The sequence below is a fragment of the Dama dama genome, chromosome 7 (assembly GCF_033118175.1).
Source record: "Dama dama isolate Ldn47 chromosome 7, ASM3311817v1, whole genome shotgun sequence".
Taxonomy (NCBI): domain Eukaryota; kingdom Metazoa; phylum Chordata; class Mammalia; order Artiodactyla; family Cervidae; genus Dama; species Dama dama.
Window position 1 is genome coordinate 16,720,213 of NC_083687.1, and position 18,192 is coordinate 16,738,404.

At 47.4% G+C, this 18,192-nt stretch overlaps 1 protein-coding gene across 1 annotated transcript in view; it reads right to left on the bottom strand.

Annotated features, from left to right (window-relative positions):
• The window catches only part of LRFN2 (leucine rich repeat and fibronectin type III domain containing 2), a 42,780-nt gene extending 25,457 nt beyond the window's left edge, over positions 1-17,323 (bottom strand). Inside the window, exon 1 of the mRNA XM_061146074.1 lies at positions 15,924-17,323. Within this exon, the coding sequence (XP_061002057.1) occupies positions 15,924-17,323 (1,400 nt within the window). The remainder of the gene's footprint in view (positions 1-15,923) is intronic.
• Positions 17,324-18,192: the final 869 nt, after the last annotated feature.

Consider the following 18,192-nt stretch of genomic DNA (forward strand, 5'->3'; position numbering starts at 1 on the left):
CCAGACGCAGTGGAGTCTGGCTGCTTCTCCCAACAGAACAAGGACATCCTACCCCAGGGCCTCTGTCGTTGTTCTTTCCTCTCTGTCTGCTCTTCCTCTCACTCTATCCAGGTCTCTGTTCCAATATCACTCTCTAGAAGGGCCATCTCTGACCACCCATATAAAACAGCAGCTCCCCCACTGCATCCTCACACTACTTATTTCTTCTCCTAGTGCACATTTAACATTTTTCATCCCTCTCCTCCATAAGAACGGAAGCTCCTTGTAGACCAAGGCTTGGCCTATTTTGTTCTAACCCTATGGTCTTGAGTAGATTCTACCCCAAAGCAGGCACTCAACAAGTACTTACTGGTTGAATAAATAAAAAAATCTAGATACCAAGACTCAAAGTGCAGTTTGTGCCCAGACTATCCAGTTCCAAATCCGGAGTTTTTCTGTCACAGGTCGTTTCTCCCTTCAGAGCTTGACCCTGGCTCCCCACAGCCAACAGAAGAAAGCCTGAAGTCAGGACAGCTACAAGCCTAGCTCCACCACCTCCAAGCTGGGAGATCTTGTAAGTCACGATACCTCCCTATCCTTCAGAGTCTTCATCCATCAAATGGCAATGTCCTAGGCTTAAAGTACCATGTAAGAGAATAAAATACACATCTTTAAAACAATACCTGGAATGTAGTTAGGGCTCAGTAAATACAGCTACTGTGTGTGACACTCCAGGCCACCCACAGTCTACTCTTCAATTCTCTCTGAACAAACCTCCTATTGTTTCCATAGACCAGAGGGTATCAGCAAGTGGCCCCTGGATGGACAGCATCGGCATCACTGGGAGCATATGTTAGAATTATAGATTCTCAGACCCCACTCCAGACCGAATGGGTCAGAAACTCAGGGGGGTAGGGCCCTGCATCTCTGTGCCAACAGTGCTAAGTTTGTTAGGTGATTCTGATGTGTGCTCAAGTCTGAGACCCACTGCTAGAGACAGCATTTCCACCAAATAATCCAGGTGTGGTCGACTGAGCTGTGGGACCCGTTCCTTCGCTTCTCTTTAATAAAAGGAAGGGCTTTCTCGGTTGTTCAGGGGTAAAGAATCCACCTGCAAGGCAGGAGATGCGGGTCCTATCCCTGGGTCAGGAAGATCCCCTGGATAAAGGAAATAGCACCCCACTCCAGTATTCTTGCCTGGAGAATCCCATGGACAGAGGAGCCTGGTGAGTTACAGTCCGTGGCATCGTAAAAGAGTCAGATATGACTGAGCAACTAAACGCCAATAAAATGAAATCTCCACATTCTTGCCATGGTCTGACGGTGGGTGATGTGCCTGCCTTGCCCCTTGACTTTGGGCTCAGCCTTGTAACTTGCTTTGCCCCATGGGATTTAGCCGATGTAATGCCAGCAGAAGCTTGATGTTTGCTTCTTCACCTGCCCTCTTCATTTCTGCTATCACCATGAGAAAAACATATTCTGGATGACCACTGGCCCCCTACCTGGCTCCAGAATAAAATACATAGAGAAGATTTAAACCAGACTTGGAGCCTGGAGCCCAGCCCACCTGAGACCCAGTGAATTCCAACTGACCATCACACACACAGGGAAGAAGATTCAATAAGCTATAAGCTACTGAGATGTTGGACTTGTTTGTCATGGAGCATTATTACTGTGACAGCACTGACTAATACACCAGGGATTTCAGGGGTCCTTGACCAGGCCTGATCATTCCTGCCTTGGCCTCTTTCTTATTGCTTCCACCTAAAACAGCTAACCCCTCTCCTCTTCCTTCCAAATCCCACCTACTCCCCGTGACACAGCTTATAGCCCACTCCACCTACTTCCAGAAGCTCTGCCCACCCAGTCACAGGATATACTCCTCCCCACCCAGGCTTGTGAATGCACTTCCATTAGCTCATGAAAAAGCTCAAATGGATCAACTTCACCAAGCAATTCATGTACATTTTCACCTTTTAGGTGGTCAATTACTAAACTGAACAGCCCCCTTAACTTAGTATCATCACTAATGAATTACCTGGTTAGAAGGTTAAGTGTTTAATAGTTCCATGTGACGTTTAATTTCTGAACAGGTACCTTCTTGACAAGGCAGCAGAAGTGAGTTCCCACATCTGGACCCTTACTCCCCCCCACCCCACAGCGTCAGCACTGCAGCCACAGCAGAAGTGGGAGGCCGTCTCTGGAGCCCACCCCGGCTAGAAATAGCTCTCCTTTGTAAATAGTTAATGAGCTTCTTCATCCGCGTTGCACGTCTCCATGGCCCTGCTCTCACCCTGGGCTGGCACATCACAGTCTGTGGTTCTGTGTGATCCTGCTCACCCCCCGCCCCCCCACCCGCCCCCCCACCACCTCTGAGGCTCTGAAGATGATGGGCGTTAATCTGACTTCACGTCTGGAGCCCTTCTGTTACCCACAGGGTGCCCACTCTCATCACACACGCACTTGCCAGACCATAGGTCTAATTGGCAAAGACTCAGACATCCCCCTCGGCTTCTCTCTCTGGCTCAGCGTCTCTAGAGATGAGAAAAGAGCACTCACACAGAGCAGAAAAGCAGCCCAGATCATCTCCCTTCCCCAGGCTGGCTTCAGCTACACGTGCAGGCGGCTGGCTCTTGGGATGGTGTGGGCAGATAGGTGCCAAGAGACATGAACGACACTGATGCTTTCATCCACAGAGCTCTCTGGGGCTGCACACCGGCCGGACATCCACCCTCCTCCCCTGACTCCTCCAGCAGAGCCCTGACTTTATTTGGGAAAGCAACACGCCTGAACAAACGACCAACTTTCTCAGCCTCTGATGCAGACTGAGGAAATACAATGGGATAGAAGCAGGAGCTGTGGGGTGGGATTCCTGGGGGACTCTTTCAGCGGGCTGACTCAGGGACTTCTCTGGTAGTTCGATGGTTAAGACTTCACCTTCCAATGCAGGGGTTGTGGGTTCAATCCCTGGTTGCAGAGCTAAGATCCCACGTGCCTCCCAGCCAAACAAAACAAAACAAAAAAAACCCAACATAAAACAGAAGCAGCAGTATTGTAACAAATTCAACGAAGACTTTCAAAAACTAAATAAATAAAGGGGCTGACGCATCTGAAAGGTTGGTGCCTGTCTTCCTTCATCTGGCTTTCCTGGGAGCAGACCCTAGGACAAAGAGTTGAGTGCCAACAGTTTATTTGGGTCCAGGACTCTCTTCTTTTAGGGAAGGTCCATACAGGGTGTGCTGCTAAGCAAGTTACCATCGTGAGCAACCTGGGCTCAGTTGTATAGGGACCCTCTGGGGGACTGCATAGAATACGCCTCAGCTGTTCTTCTTCCCCTGCTAGGGGAGGAAGCTGGAGTGTTAATCCTCCAATTCTCTCTGGCATAGACTAGGGCTGCTTCTGGGGACATCAGCTCCCCTCCACTTCAGCTGCTCTCTCTGTGGGCTAGGCACGCAGGAGGAAGTCCTGGGGGGAAGGGTCAGCAAGCACAGAGGTGGAGAGCCACATGTTAATGGTTGTGCAACTTGAGAAGGAGCCTCAGTCCCTGAGGTCCATGGAACTCCCATGCCAGCCCTGAGCGCCAGCCCTCTGGGATTCCATTACATGACAGAAATAAATCCCCAGTTTGGTCAAACCACCATAGTCAGATCTTTGCAATAAGAAGCACTTCACACTATCTGAAGATACTCTTCTTCACACCTTACATCTCTTCACATTTCACAACACCTTTGGGAGTCACTAGCATCCCTATTCTGCAGATGAGAAGCCTGAGGCTCAGAGAAGGAAAGGGGGGCAGGGAGATGAGAGCCCACATCTGGAGTTCCTGATTCTAGCCTCCTGGTATTCATCACTCAGCCTCAGCAGAAGGGATAAGAAAAATGACTTCAGCAACTAAAATGCACATGGTGCTTTTGTTTCCTAAATGTTTCACATACTTTATCTCTTTGGAGATGATCCCGTTTGAAGAGTTTGTATTTTGAGGTTATAGATGAAACAAAGCCTAAGAGAGATGAGATGACAAGGGCATGGGAGAGCAGAGATGAGAACCTCAATCTGCTGACTTCTCTCACCAGAAGTTCAGATACCAAAGCCCCAGCTGTGGGATTTATAGCAGCTCACCTCCTAGTAATGCCCATTCCCCAGGCACAACGGCCCCATGCGGAACATACATGAGAGTCGCTGGGGGAGTTTTAAAAACACGGATGCTTGGGCCCCACCTGAAGCTGGCTTGGGATCTCCTGGAGACAGCATGCAGCTCCCCATGGATTCCAGAGCACAGCCAGGCTCGGGAAATACCAGGTGATGGGAAACCTCGGGTTCGGCGTCAGAATGCCTGGGTTTCACACCTGCCTGACTCCCGGCTCTCCTGGAGCTGTTATGAGGCTGAAAGGAGCTGGCTCTCTGGTTCTCCCTTCACTACAAGGGGGAAAAGCCACATTCCAAAAGAAAAGCAGGCTGGATACACCCTGTAATAATTTTACTCCTGCTTATTTTTCTCTCTTCAGAGATGTCTTCAGACAGAACTTTTTGAGAATAGAGGGAATGACACATAGAGAAGTTAGTCACCTCTGAACTGATGCCCTGAAGGTTTTTGCACCTGAGTGGTGTTCATCTTGTGTGGAGTAAGAGAGGCAGGATGAGAAAGTAGTGATGTGATTTGAGATGCTCCAGGAAGGCACCCCTGAAAAATGTCTCTCCTATGCTCAAACCTGCTGTGGGCTTTGAAATTACATCCTTAGAGATTCACTCCTTTGGGTTTTCCAGAATTTCCAATTGAACTATGAAGATTTCTGAAAGGGATTATGCCTATACCTTGATCTCTTAAAACTTTATCAGATTGTTTTCCCAGTTAACAGCTCTCTTGGAGTAAGTTTTGAAGAACGGAGCCGCAAGAAGAAGCTTGGAGAACAAAGACAAGAAAAGGGGGCCAAGTAGGGAAAGTTGTTAGGCTCCAAATAACAGTAAGTACTGACATGTTTCTGATACTTCATAGTTGACCACATGTAAATGAGCTTCCAAATATGTGATCTCATCCAGTTCATGCCACTATTGGTATAAATTATGAGAGTGGCTTAGTGACTTGCCCATGGTCCCAGGACTAGTAAATGGTAGAGTTGGGGTGCAAACTCAGGTTCTAGAAGTGCTATATTACTGGTAGTGGACTACATTTCCCAGCCTCCCTTGCAGACAGATATGGCCAAAAGAGATATAAGTAGAAGTTACTGGAGGGAGAACTTCCTTCGCCCTCTTATCCTTCTGTTTTTCATCTTTACCACTCTATAGGAAGGAGATGTGATAGCTAGCGTGCCAGCAGCCATTTCTCACCATGAGGAAACCTTAAAGACAGAACCTGTGCTGAGGATGGCTGAGCAGAAAGGTAGGAGCTGGGTCGTTGGTGGCCAGGCTGCCCAGAAACCCAGGCTAAGCTCCCTTCCACTGCCTTCTTTTACACAAGAGACATAAACCCTTAAGAATTTAAATCTCTTTTGGTTGAGTTTTCTGTTCATCCTAATTGCTATGGCTAGGCCTTAGAAATGTGAGGAAAGCAACTAAAACTGGAAGAGAAAATCTCAGCAGCCTCCCAGTGAATTACCCCATCCTTCTGAGAAAAAGAAGTCACAGTTGGTGTCCCTCAGCCCAAGTCTCCAGCCTTAAGGAAAACTCCTTGGGATATTAATGAGAAGTTTCACACAGCATGTACCTGGCATTGGATGTGGGCACGGTATTTCTAGTCTTTGCTTTGTGGAACCTTGGGAAATCTACTGAATTCATTAAAGACTCAGTTTCACCAGGTATAAAATGGGTATATTTGTCCATCCCTGCTTGTTGATGTCAGATTTCAATAGTCAAACAATGTAAAAAAATATAAAATCCAAGGGAGGCTGATTTTGGCTCTAACCAGGGAGTTCCCTGGAATCTTTCTACCCCAGTCACCCTAACTTTCTCCTTTACACATTTTTTTACCTGACAGTGGGGTCCAATCCAACCTTTCAGTAGAAGCTGAGATGTCTGTGGAAGCAACTGAATCTTCCCCTGAATAGATGGGAGCTCTTATATCCGGTATGGCCCTCCCTGGCTTCCTTGGTGGCTCAGGTGGTAAAGAATCTGCCTGCGATGCAGGAGACCGGGTTCGATCCCTGAGTTGGGAAGATTCCCTAGAGAAGGGAATGACTATCCACTCCAGCATTCTTACCCGGAGAATTCCATGGACAGGGAAGCCTGGTGGGCTACAGACCATGGGGTCACAAAAAGTTGGACACAACTAAGTGACAAACACTTTAGGGAGCACCCTCTCCAGAAGTTTCTCCCCAAACCCACAGGATCATAGGTTCATTAGTAAATTTCCCTCTACCCTATTGTGGTGTTCCAATTAGCGCATTTTCATGGGGTGGGGGGCAAGGGCAATCTCCACTGGGGTATTGATTCACAATGATGGAGTAGAAACTGGTTGAATCTGCCTTCTTATTTTTTCCCTAGATGGGAGACAGGCCAACAGTAATAATAATAATAATAATAATAAAAATGCCCCACTCCAGCCGTGTAAAACTCAATAAGGTGGTCCAGTCTCCTTCAAGGTGGGGATTATGTCATGGAGGAATATGGTACGGGAAGGGGGTTAAATATAAAGTTGCAGCGGGTCATAGAATGGCTACTATCTTCCACCACCTTCAGGGTCTCTTGCCTCATAAGCCCTCACTTTTGCTCCATGAAGATGATGACAGCAGAATAAGCCTCATGAAGACAAGGCTGCATCCTGGCTAATTCCACGCTGTGCTTCAGAAGTACGCTGGCTATTCCCCTGGCCCTCCCGGGGACTGTTCCAACATCACGCCTGGTGACAGATGTTCTTGATGACTCTTAGAGATGAGTGTTAGTAAGTGTCACTTGGACTGATAATGACATGCGGGGCACTTAACTTACCATGTCATACCGGGGATGGGGCACAGCTGGGATGGACCGTTGCTCTCTCCTTGAGGAGGGGAGGCCCCCTTCTTTCTGACTCCCCTCTCCCAGGCTTCTTCCCCACCTTGACTCCCCCGCCTCTGACACTGTCCCCATGAATGCTAGTCACTTCCTGAAAGGGCAGGCCCTGGGGCTGACAGATGCGGGAGCCAGCCTTCCCCAGTCACATGGTCCCACTTGTGGACTGTCTGTGTCTAGTATGACCCAGAGCTGCCTGCAGGGCTCAGTCATGGGTACTCAGGGAAGGCAAATGCCTTGGGAGGTCAGCAAAAACCCTTAGATAATGAGGGAGCTAATTATCTGATAATAAAAAAAAGCAAGACACTATTTCACAGCCAAATTCAAATCCTGAGTTATCCATGGTTTGGGATTAACCAGGCCTCTGCTTCCCCTTCCTGGTATGTAGATTGTTGTTTTTTGTTGTTGTTCAGTCACTAATTGTATCTGACTCTTTTTCAACCCCATGGACGATAGCCCACCAGGATTCTCTGTCCATTGGATTTCCCAGGCAAATCAACTGTTCAGTTCAGTTGCTTAGTCGTGTCCGACTCTTTGCGACCCCATGAATTGCAGCACACCAGGCCTCCCTGTCCATTACCAACTCCCGGAGTTTACTCAAACTCATGCCCATCGAGTCGGTGATGCCATCCAGCCATCTCATCCTCTGTCGTCCCCTTCTCCTCCTGCCCCCAATCCCTCCCAGCATCAGGGTCTTTTCAACTGTAGTAGGTTGCTATTTCCTTTTCCAGGGGATCTTCCTGACCCAGGGATCAAACCTGCATCTCCTGAATTGCAAGCAGATTCTTTACTGCTGAGCTACCAGAGAAGCCTAGGTATATTGACTAGAACCTGATGGTTCACACACAGCTCCCAGCTCCCATGGTTTCTGCAGGTCCATGGTGTCAGTCAGTGGTGATCTGTCAATGACATGTCCAATCTGGCTGGACAATTAAGTCTTCACTAAGGTCCCTGTCTGCGACCTCGGGCCCTGGGTGCAAACCCCGATGAGACAGGGCACCCTAACCCTGAAAGGCAAGATGCCATGTGGGCCCAATTGGCAAGAGCAGGTGGATTTAGCAACTATGGTAACCATATTGTCTTGATCATGGGATAATAAGCCTTAAACAGAGTCACAGACCGTCAGGGTGGGATCATTTAAGTCAAATGTTGCAGTCAGGCTGCCCACTGGGCATCCCTGGTATGGAATCAGCTGGGTTCCACTTGAATCATCCTGGTACGGGCAGCTCTTGGTATCCAGCATCCTGGTACCTTATGGCAGCCCTTGTTTTGTCTGCTGTTGGGCAGCCCTGATGTTCACTTCCATTCTTTTCAGTTAACCAGATATTGACCCACTAGCTGTTGTGGGCCAGGTCTTGCTAGGAGCTGGGGATATGGAGATGGGTATGCATGAGTGGCACATGTTAGAAAGGAAGAAAGATGCAAGCCAAGTCATTTTGCAGCCAGATGGAGAGCAATGAGAAAGGTATGTACAGGCGCTGCTATTGGAATGTTTTTGTTGTAATGGGCCAACGCCTGCTTTCAAGTGTGTGTGTGTGTGTTCTCTTCTACTCATACGTTCTGTGAATAAATTAAAGGATATATGACTTCTTTCCCAAATCCTGTCATCTCCAACCTCTGCCCATCTCACAAGATTCTAGAATCCCATTCTCATCAGTGGATCTCTGGATATATTGCCACTGGTGAAGAGAATCTCTGAAGACTGTGTCTTCCTGTAGTAAATGTGTTACAGCTCTGCTCTGACCAGCTCAAAATGACTCAGTGATTAAAATCGCGACCTCCCATGATCTCAGCACTTGACTTCTTTTAGCACAGCCCCCAATTACAGGAGTCTTTTGGCAGCTCCATCACTTTTCAGCCACAACATCCTTGAGATCAGCTAAAACTCTGAGCCGATGCCACACAAAACTCCCATCAAGCCAGATTTTCTTCATCTTGAACTACGGCGGCTGAGTTTTTGAACCAAAAAGAAAACATATTTTCTGTGTCATTATCCATGTCAATGAGAAAATATTCTGAGCAGCCAGAATGGGGCCGCTGTGGAGGTACAAGCCAGAGGCTTTCTCGCACGTGCACATCAATTTGTTAAGCAATCTGGCCGCAGAGCACCGGGCTGAGCTCTCTGTGATGTACACCAGCTTCCCACTAGCTGTCTATTTACGCACAGTGGTGTATATTGTGTCAGTATGGGGGGGGGGGGGTGAGGCTCACCAGGGAGGGAACCTATGTATACTTACAGGCGACTCACAGTGTCGCGTGGCAGAAACTGACACAACATTGTAAAGCGATTATTCTCCAATTAAAACTAAACTTTTGAAAAAATGGAACTAAAAAATAATCTGGTTGACCAGTTACAGGTTCATTTCACAGTTTACGCATCTCTGTTTTGGCCCAAACTCAGGCTGGGATTTTTGTCAACTGTCCTTTACAATCGTGATGCACTCTGTCTGTGGCACTGAGTCACAGCCACTGGAAACCCACTAGGACATTTTCCAGCAGCATCTACCACCCCAGAGACTCTGGTCCACCTCCCCCGTGGAGACACATGGGGACGGGGTCTCATGGAGAGGATCTCGTGTCAGGAGGGATGTCACTGAGAAGGCTGTCCTTGTGAATGATGAGGGAGGCAGATGAAAAGAACCACTGGGTCATGAAATAGTGAACATAACAAAAAGAAAGACTCACAGATACAGAGAACAAACTGGCAGTTATAGCAATCGGGTGGAGGGGCAAGACTGGGATAGGGGATTAAGAAGATTAAAGATTCAAAGATTAAGAATAATTTAAACTAGGATGTTTAAAATAAATAAGCTACAACGATGCATTGTACAACACAGGGAATGTGGCCAGTATTTTGCAGGAGCTATAAATGGAATATAACCTTTAAAAATTGTGAATCACTATGTTGTATATCTGTAAATTATGTACATCAACTATACTTCAATTAAAACATGAAAAAGAAAAAGAACTGGGTCATAGTGTCCCCTGAAGACAACTCAATACGTGGGCATGATTTGCCCCTTGGGGTTCCTTGTGGGGTTCTGGCAGTCATCATTCTTTGCCAAGGGATTACAGCCCTCTGTTGAGCAATCCTTTCTGGAATTTGGAATGTCCACACCCAGCCTAGCATCCTATGCTTTATAGAGTCTAGTCTTCAAAACCAGAATATCTGTACTTTTCCCATCTTGGGCACTTCTCTTTCTGTCCCTGCTGTCTCAAGCTCACTCCCATGGGCTTGGAAACTTGGCTTGTGTCCTCTAGTCCTGGGACATGACCCTTGGGGCCTGGGGACCAGAACAAATGCAGGGCGATATGATGTGTCTCTGTTGGCCTCGGTTCCCTCCCTGAGTATTGGTCTTGCCCTTTCCACATGGTCTGGATTCAAGTTCTGTCTCTGAAACCTTGAGCCAGTTTCTTATATGGAAAGTGGAATAACGGTAGTTCTCACCCCACAGGGTTTTGAGAAAACTGTTGAGTTCATATGTACAAAGTCGTCAGAATAGTGCCCGGTTCAAACAAGCTCTCAATGCAAATTTGTACCATTATTGCTGTGGCTGTTCTTACCGGGGAAAGGGAGGCAATTTGGAAATTGTGGCTTTGCCTGCTGCTCTTGTCTAGTCTTCCTGCAGCCTCCTTCTCAGCCAGCAGCTTTGTCCTTGCTGCGAAAAACATGGATTAAAAGCCCTGCCATGAGCATCTCTGTACCATGTATTGTTGTTGTTTAGTTGCTCAGTCCTGTCCATCTCTTTGCGACCCCATGGACTGCAGAATGCCGGGCTTCCCTGTCCTTCACCATCTCCCAAAGTTTGCTCAGACTCATGTCCATTGAATCAGTGATTTCGTTAAACTATATCATCCTCTGTCATCCCCTTCTCCTCTTGCCTTCAATCTTTCCTAGCATCAGGGTCTTTTCCAATGAGTCGGCTTTTCACATCAGGTGGCCAAAGTATTAGAGTTTCAGCTTCAGCATCAGTCCTGCCAATGAACATTCAAGGTTGATTTCCTTTAGGATTGACTAATTTGATCTCCTTGCTGTCCAAGGGACTCTCAGGAGTCTTCTTCAGCACCACAGTTTGAAAGCTTCAATTCTTTGGCGCTCAGCCTTCTTTATGGTCCAACTCTCACATCCATACATGATTACTGGAAAAACCATAGCTTTGACTACACGGACCTTTGTCAGCAAAATGATGTCTCTGCTTTTTAACACGCTGTCTAGGTTTGTCATAGCTTTTCTTCCAAGGAGCAAGTGTCTTTTAAATTCATGGCTGCAGTCACCATCCGCAGTGATTTTGGAGTCTAAGAAAATAAAATCTGTCACTGTTTCCACTTTTTCCCCATCTATTTGCCATGAAGTGATGGGACCGGATGCCGTGATCATAGTCTTTTGAGTGCTGTCACGTTCATCTTCGGGTAGAAACCTCTCTGCCCCTCTTGTGAACACGTCCCTGTTGAAGGCTGAGCATATCGCAGAGCCACTGTGCAGACCGGTTGGGGCCTCGTCTTTCCTGTGGGGACAATTCGCTTTCTAAAAACCTACTGCTTCTTCCTCGGAGTCTCCTATTTGTCCTAACAGCCAGTTGTATTGTAAGGATGAAGGCAGAATTGCCACGGTGGCTGAATTTCGGAACTGAAGTCAGGGGCGCGACCTTGGGAGAGTTTAATTCTCTCTGTCTTTTATACTTTCTGGTATGTCCAGGAGAATGAAGTGAGATACTTGCTTCTTGGAAAGCTACGTGTAAAACCCACAGTAAGCTGGCAAAAATGCTGTCTAGTGATTGCCGTTACTATTAACTGGCTACAGATTCACACTGTCCTTTTCCTTTAAATTTTGGATATCTGGCTTCTTCAAGATGGAGCTATGTATCTAACCTTCCTCTTCCCTTTGCCCCCCAGCACGGCAGACAAGATAATGGTCTTACTCTCACCATTACTGTTACTCCTACCCCTATTGCTAATAACAAGAACAATAACCATTTGTATTGCCTGAACACTTACTACGATTCAGAAAGCTTTCCATGATGTTTCTCTTCTAATCTTCAAGACCTCAATAAGGGGAAGTCAGCATTGCTATCTGCATTTTTTTCCCCTAAGCTTTCCGATGCTTCCATTTACTTTTCTTTATTACGCTTTGCTTATTACACTTGGCAAAGGCTGTATTTTTTACAAATTGAAGATTTGGGGCAATGCTGCATTGGAGAAATCTATAGGTGATGTTTTTCTAACAGCATTTTCTCACTTCATGTCTCTGTGTCACACTGCGGTAATTCTCTCACAATTTCAAAATTTTTTCATTATTATTATATTTGTCATGATGTCTGTGATCAGTGGTCTTTGGTGTTACTACTATGATTCTCTGAAGGCTCAGATGATTGTTGGCATTTTTTAGCATTAAGGTATTTTTTAATTAAAGTATGTACATTGTTTTTTTAGACATAATGTTATTGCACATTTAATAGGCTACAGCATAGTGTCAGCATAACTTTTATATGCACTGGGAAGCCAAAAAATTGATGTGGCTTGCTTTATTGCAATATTGGCTTTATTGCCATGGTCTGGAACCCAATCCAAAATATATCCAAGGTCTGCCTATATTTCTATTTATAAAGCTAGTGTCTCCAAGATCTCAATCACCAAATAAAAGTGGTTTGAATTCAGCTTTGAGTGACTTCAGAAGCATAACTCCAACCCCTCTTGGGGTCCTCCCAGGATTCCTGAGATGTCCCAGGGAGGGACTCCATCTTGGCAATCTTGGCTTTTTGCCACCTTGATGCCAGCATCTCTTCCCTCACAAACTGCATTTCCTTTCATCCTATGCCTGTGTAGGCCTCAGAGCTGGTAGCTTTTCGCCTTTACACTTTATATCAAAGTCAAAACCATATAATAAATTCACAAGTGAAGAAATATACTTATTTTCAAAAGGTCAACCTCACACGCTATCAAAGAAATGCAAATTAAAACAAGTTCCATTTTTCACCTATGAGATTGACAAAAATGAAAGTAATTATATAGCTATAATTGGCAAGGGTGTGGTCAAAATAGGTACCTCTCACTGATGAGAGGATAACTAAGTGTTTATATGCAAAGTATAAAGATCATTATTTTTTTTTTTATAAAGATCATTATTTACCTATGAAACCAGTGACTCAACCCCTAGGAAAATAGGCTAAGGAAATCACTGAAGTTTTGCATAAATATATTTATGTAAAAAGATATATCCATTGCTGCTTTACTGCTTTTTTGCTTTTAATACTGAAAAATGGAAACAACCTAAATGTCCAAAAATAAAAGATTGATTAAATAAATTATGTTATAGCCAAATGAAAAATATTTTAATATCATGAAATCTAAGCAAGGTACAATGTTGAGTGGAAAGAATTAAGAAACAAAAGGACACATTAGACTGATCATGAATTTTGTTTTAAACTGAAATAAAACTTAGAGACCAAATGCTCCGGTTAACTATGAGTGGTGGGATTACAGGCAATTTTTATCTATCTCTTTATCATTTTGTCAATGTTCCAAGTTTTCTACAAAGACTATTACTTTTGTAAGCAGAAAAATACATATGTATATTGTTTAATTTCACATGTATGTCACATATATAAAAATGTGTATCATTTAATTTCATATATATATATATGAATGCGTATACTTCAGTTAAGTTCTACTGCTGTTTTCTTTACATCCTGAGAAAGAAACCGCCCTCCAGACAAGCCACATATATGACACAAGGTAAGGGAAGTTCCTTGGCTCCACCAGAGTCCATGGTGCTCCTACCCTCCATCTCATGAGCTTCATTTGGTGATTAAATGCCTTTCTTTGTCCACACCTTTCCATCCAGAGACCTATTCATCAAGTGAGAAAGTCAGAGCTGGAAGAAACCTCATTAATGGATCAAGGTTCTTGAGCTCTTTAGCACTATGGACCATTCAGCTGTCTGGTAGTTGTCAGGGAATGTTTGATGGGAGGAGTCCTACGTGCTGTCTCTCATGAGTCCTTTGTCCCTCTTCAAGTGGAACAGCACGCTGCTCCCAGGGACTGAGGTCATTGTGTGAGGCAAGCATGAGTTTCCTTTAGTAAACATTCTCCTTAGGACAAAACAGCTTAATCTCCTTCCCCTTACTTGAGATATAGATTGTCTCCTGACCTTGTGACTAACGTTACCCCTTGTTCCCTTGGTAACGGTTGCTGTACATTTGGTTTTCTGATCTCTATCATTCCCGAAAGAAGTTTCTTGTAATGCAGCCTATATATACTCATAGAAAAATCATTAAAGCACCTTTGCTCCACCAGAGCTTAGGTCCCCGGGTCTTTTTTGTCTCTCTCTCTCTCTCTTTCTCTCTTTCACTTTCTTATCGTCAACTCCGTACCACAAGGTTCCGGTCCATTAAAGGACCCCAACAGGTAGTCTATGGGATCCCTTCTCAGAATAATTATTTTGAATGCATAAGATAAAACACACAGGATTTCAAAAGAAACCATACATTCCTTGAGCTGTAAGACTCTAAGCCACATCTGTCATGTTTAACACAAGCGGGAATCTGGCTGCAAAGGAAACACACCTGTGGTCAGACCCTGACCCTTTAGCTTGGATCCATCATCTGATGGATCAACTTCTTCTGAACTTCAACTTCCTTCTGAACAACTTAAACAGTTCTGTTGCAGCTTTTGAGTCTTTACCTCCCTTCTACCAGCCTAAGAAATGACCCTTTGATCCTCACAGCAGATCGACAAAGTCAACACTATTGTCTCCATTTTACAGATGAAAAGACTGACACCCAGAGAGGTCAGGACAGCTGGGCAGGATGACCTAATATCCACTGGCTCACATGACCTGTTCTGGTTAATCAGAGCTCATCCAGGACTTTGGCGGAACAACCGGGAGAGGGAGGCTCTTCTTCTAGGGCTGCCCAGAAGAAAAAGGTGTCTGACAATGAAGGCAAACCCAGAAGAAAACGAAACTTAGGGAAGCAAAGAAACTGAGTGCAGAATGCTTGTGGGCCCTTTGATCTAGCTGGGTCTGAGGCAGGTTGCTGAGTTTTCAGTTACGTGAACATCAGCTCTCCCTTTTTCTTCTTTCAGCCAGTTTGGGCTTCCCTGGTGGGTCAGACAGTACACAATCTGCCTGCAGTGCAGAAGACTCAGGTTTGATCCCTTGGTTGCAAAGATCCCCTGGAGAAGGGAATGGCTATCCACTCCAGTATTCTTGGAGAATTCCAAGGACAGAGGCCTCTGGTGGCTACAGTCCATGGGGTTGCAAAGACCTGGACACAACTGAGCAACTAACAGTTTCACTTTCACCCACAGACTAAGTCAGGCATGGATTATCCCCATTTTACAGATGAGGAAAACTGAGGCAGGGCAAGAGAATTAAATGATTAGCAAATGGCAGAGTGATGATCTGAATTCTACACTTCCTGACCTTAGCCATGACTGCCTACGAATCTAGGTGAAAGCCAAATTCATCCTTCATTGACGGAGTCAGATCCTCTGGCCAAGAGATCTGCTTATGGTTATTGCGTACCTTCCATCTAAGGCGCAAATGTGACTGATTCATGTTGGTAGATATATGACAAAAACCATCACAATATTGTAAAATAATTATTCTCCAATTAAAATAAATTAATTAATTTTAAAAAATAAGAAGAAAACTCGGAGCTCATAGTCGTTGAGACCACCTACCACCGTCAGACCTCTGGGAGGCACCATCTGCCCACACACACATCTCTTCAGGTTGCACATGTAGGGTACCCTCTCCTTAAACTTGTACATAATGTTCATTCTGTTTCCTCTCACCTGCACAAATGGCACAGTTTGTCCCTGGAATCGCACAAACACCTTTGGGGGGCGGGGGTGGGGGGGGGGTGGGGGCGTGGCATAGGTAGGAACAGCTCTAAACCCTCCCCATCACTTCCTCCAGGCCCATCTGGACACCTCCCTGCATTGCGGCAGCCCCGGCTCACCTGTAAATCAGTACCTCATCGTCGGAGCAGTTGTACTGCAGCTGGTACATTTTCACCCGCGGGGCAGACTTGCTGACCGACCACTTGACCAGGGCCGAGGTGGTGGTCACGTCGGACACGAGCACAGCCCGCTCCGGGGGGCTTTTGGGAGGCTCCCCGCCCCCACTGCCTCCGCCTCCGCGGCTGGTCTTGCTGGAGCCGGTGATGTCCGAGAGGCGGGACTTGGGGGGCGCCGCCCGGCCGGTGCTGTTGCTGAGGTGCGGCAGCTGGACGATGGAGACCTCCACCGTGGCCGTGGCCTCCCCGGCGGCGTTGGCGGCAATGCAGGTGAAGGCGCCGCTGTCCTGAGACGTGGTGATGAGGATGTCCAGGGTGCCGTTGTCATACACGGCGGTCCTGGAGGAGTTCCCCACCAGGCGGTCATCGGGGGCCACCCAGTGGATGAGGGGGCTGGGGTCCCCGATGGCCTTGCACTTGAGTGTGGCCGCCTGGCCCTCCAGGACAAGTAGCTTGTGCGTGTGCTGGGTGATGAGCGGCGGTTCGCACACAAACTCCTCCTCGCGCACGTGCCAGAAGTAGCGGCCCTTGAGGCCCCCCGGGGAGCCGCACGTCTCCAGGTCATCATCCCGCTCCAGCCTGCGGAGCCAGAGAAGCTCGCAGTTACAGTGCAGCGGATTGCCCCCGAAACTAAAGGACAGGGGTGGGGCGAAGGGCGTGGCGGTCAGAGCCGAGGCCTGGGAGCGGGCGAAGATGGGGTCCGGGGGCAGCTTCTGCAACCGGTTGGAGGTGAGGTCCAGGCGGGCCAGTTTCTGCAGGTCGGCGAAGGTGCCCTCCGCGATGTGGTCCAGCAGGTTGTGGTCGAGGCTCAGCTGGTGCAGGTTGATCATGCGCCGCACGGAGCCCCAGGGCAGCCCGTGGAGGTTGTTGTAGGAGAGGTCCAAGTCCTCCAGCGTCAGCAGGAAGTCCTCGAAGGCCTCGTCGGCGATGCCGCCCAGCTGGTTGTTGTTCACGATGAGATGCTGCAGGTTGACCAGGCCCCGCAGCGTGTCCTCCCCCAGGCTGGGCAGCCGGTTGCTGTCCAGGTGCAGGGAGCGCAGGCTCTCCAGGTCCAGGAAGGAGAAGGGCTGGATGTGACTGATGGTGTTCCTGGACAGGGTCAGGTCCACCAGCCCCGTCATGTTGGCGAAGTCCTGGCGGCCAATGTGGATGATGAAATTGCCGCCCAGACGCAGCTCCACTGTCCGCCGGTCGATGTCCGGCGGCACGAAGAGCAGCCCCTTGGAGGGGCACAGAGTCCCCAGTGACTCAGACAGGTTCTGACAGACGCAGTACTTGGGACAGGCGTCGACCACAGCAAACGCCATGCCAAACGCCAGCAGGCCGCCAAGCAGGGTCTCCATGGTCTGGTCACTCAGGTCGTGGTGCCTGGAAGGGAGGGACACAAGGTCAGGGTCAGGAGGTGATTTCCTAACGCCCTCACCCCCAGCGCCCTCCCTTACACCTACCGGCTGCCCTAGGGAGCAGGAGAGAACGGCAGCTGCTCATGCAGGAGTGATCTCTTCTGGCAATCCCGCTGATAACTATTCTGTTTCCTTTTTCCTTAGCTCTTATCGCCTTGGAACAGCCTACTTGATTTACTTGTTAATTATGTTTATGGAATACTTTCTATCTCCCCAACTAGAATGTCAGTTCCAGGAGGGCGGGCACTTTTGTCTGTTCTGTTCATCGCTCTAATCACTTCCCAGGTGGCTCAGTGGTCAAGAATCTGCCTGCCAATGCAGGAGACACGGGTTCAATCCCTGGGTCGGGAAGATCCCCTTGAGAAGGAAATGACAGCCCACTCCAGTATTCTTGCCTGGGAAATCCCATGGACAGTGGAGCCTGGCGGGCTGCAGCCCTTGGGGGTCACAAAGAGTCGGACATGACTTGGTGACTAACAACAACAGTGCATCTAGCACAGTGCTTGGAACACAGTAGGTGCTCAATACTTGTTGGATGGATGGATGGATGGATAATTCCATAGCGGTGGTTTGTCTAGTAATCTTTGGATTTGAAACGTACATTATAGTAGCCTTTTGAAGCGGTTTTGCCTTCTTAACTGGATTAGGCTCACTGTGAATTGGATCAGCATTCTCTAAGAACAAGAAGGTAGACAAGGAGAGAGCTGTCCCTGGGAGCCGCCAGGGTAAGTGGGGAACTGGCTTTGGATAAATTCTTCATCATGGAGAATCCACAGAGTGGGTAAGTCTCTGGGAGTTTAGGGGAGTGA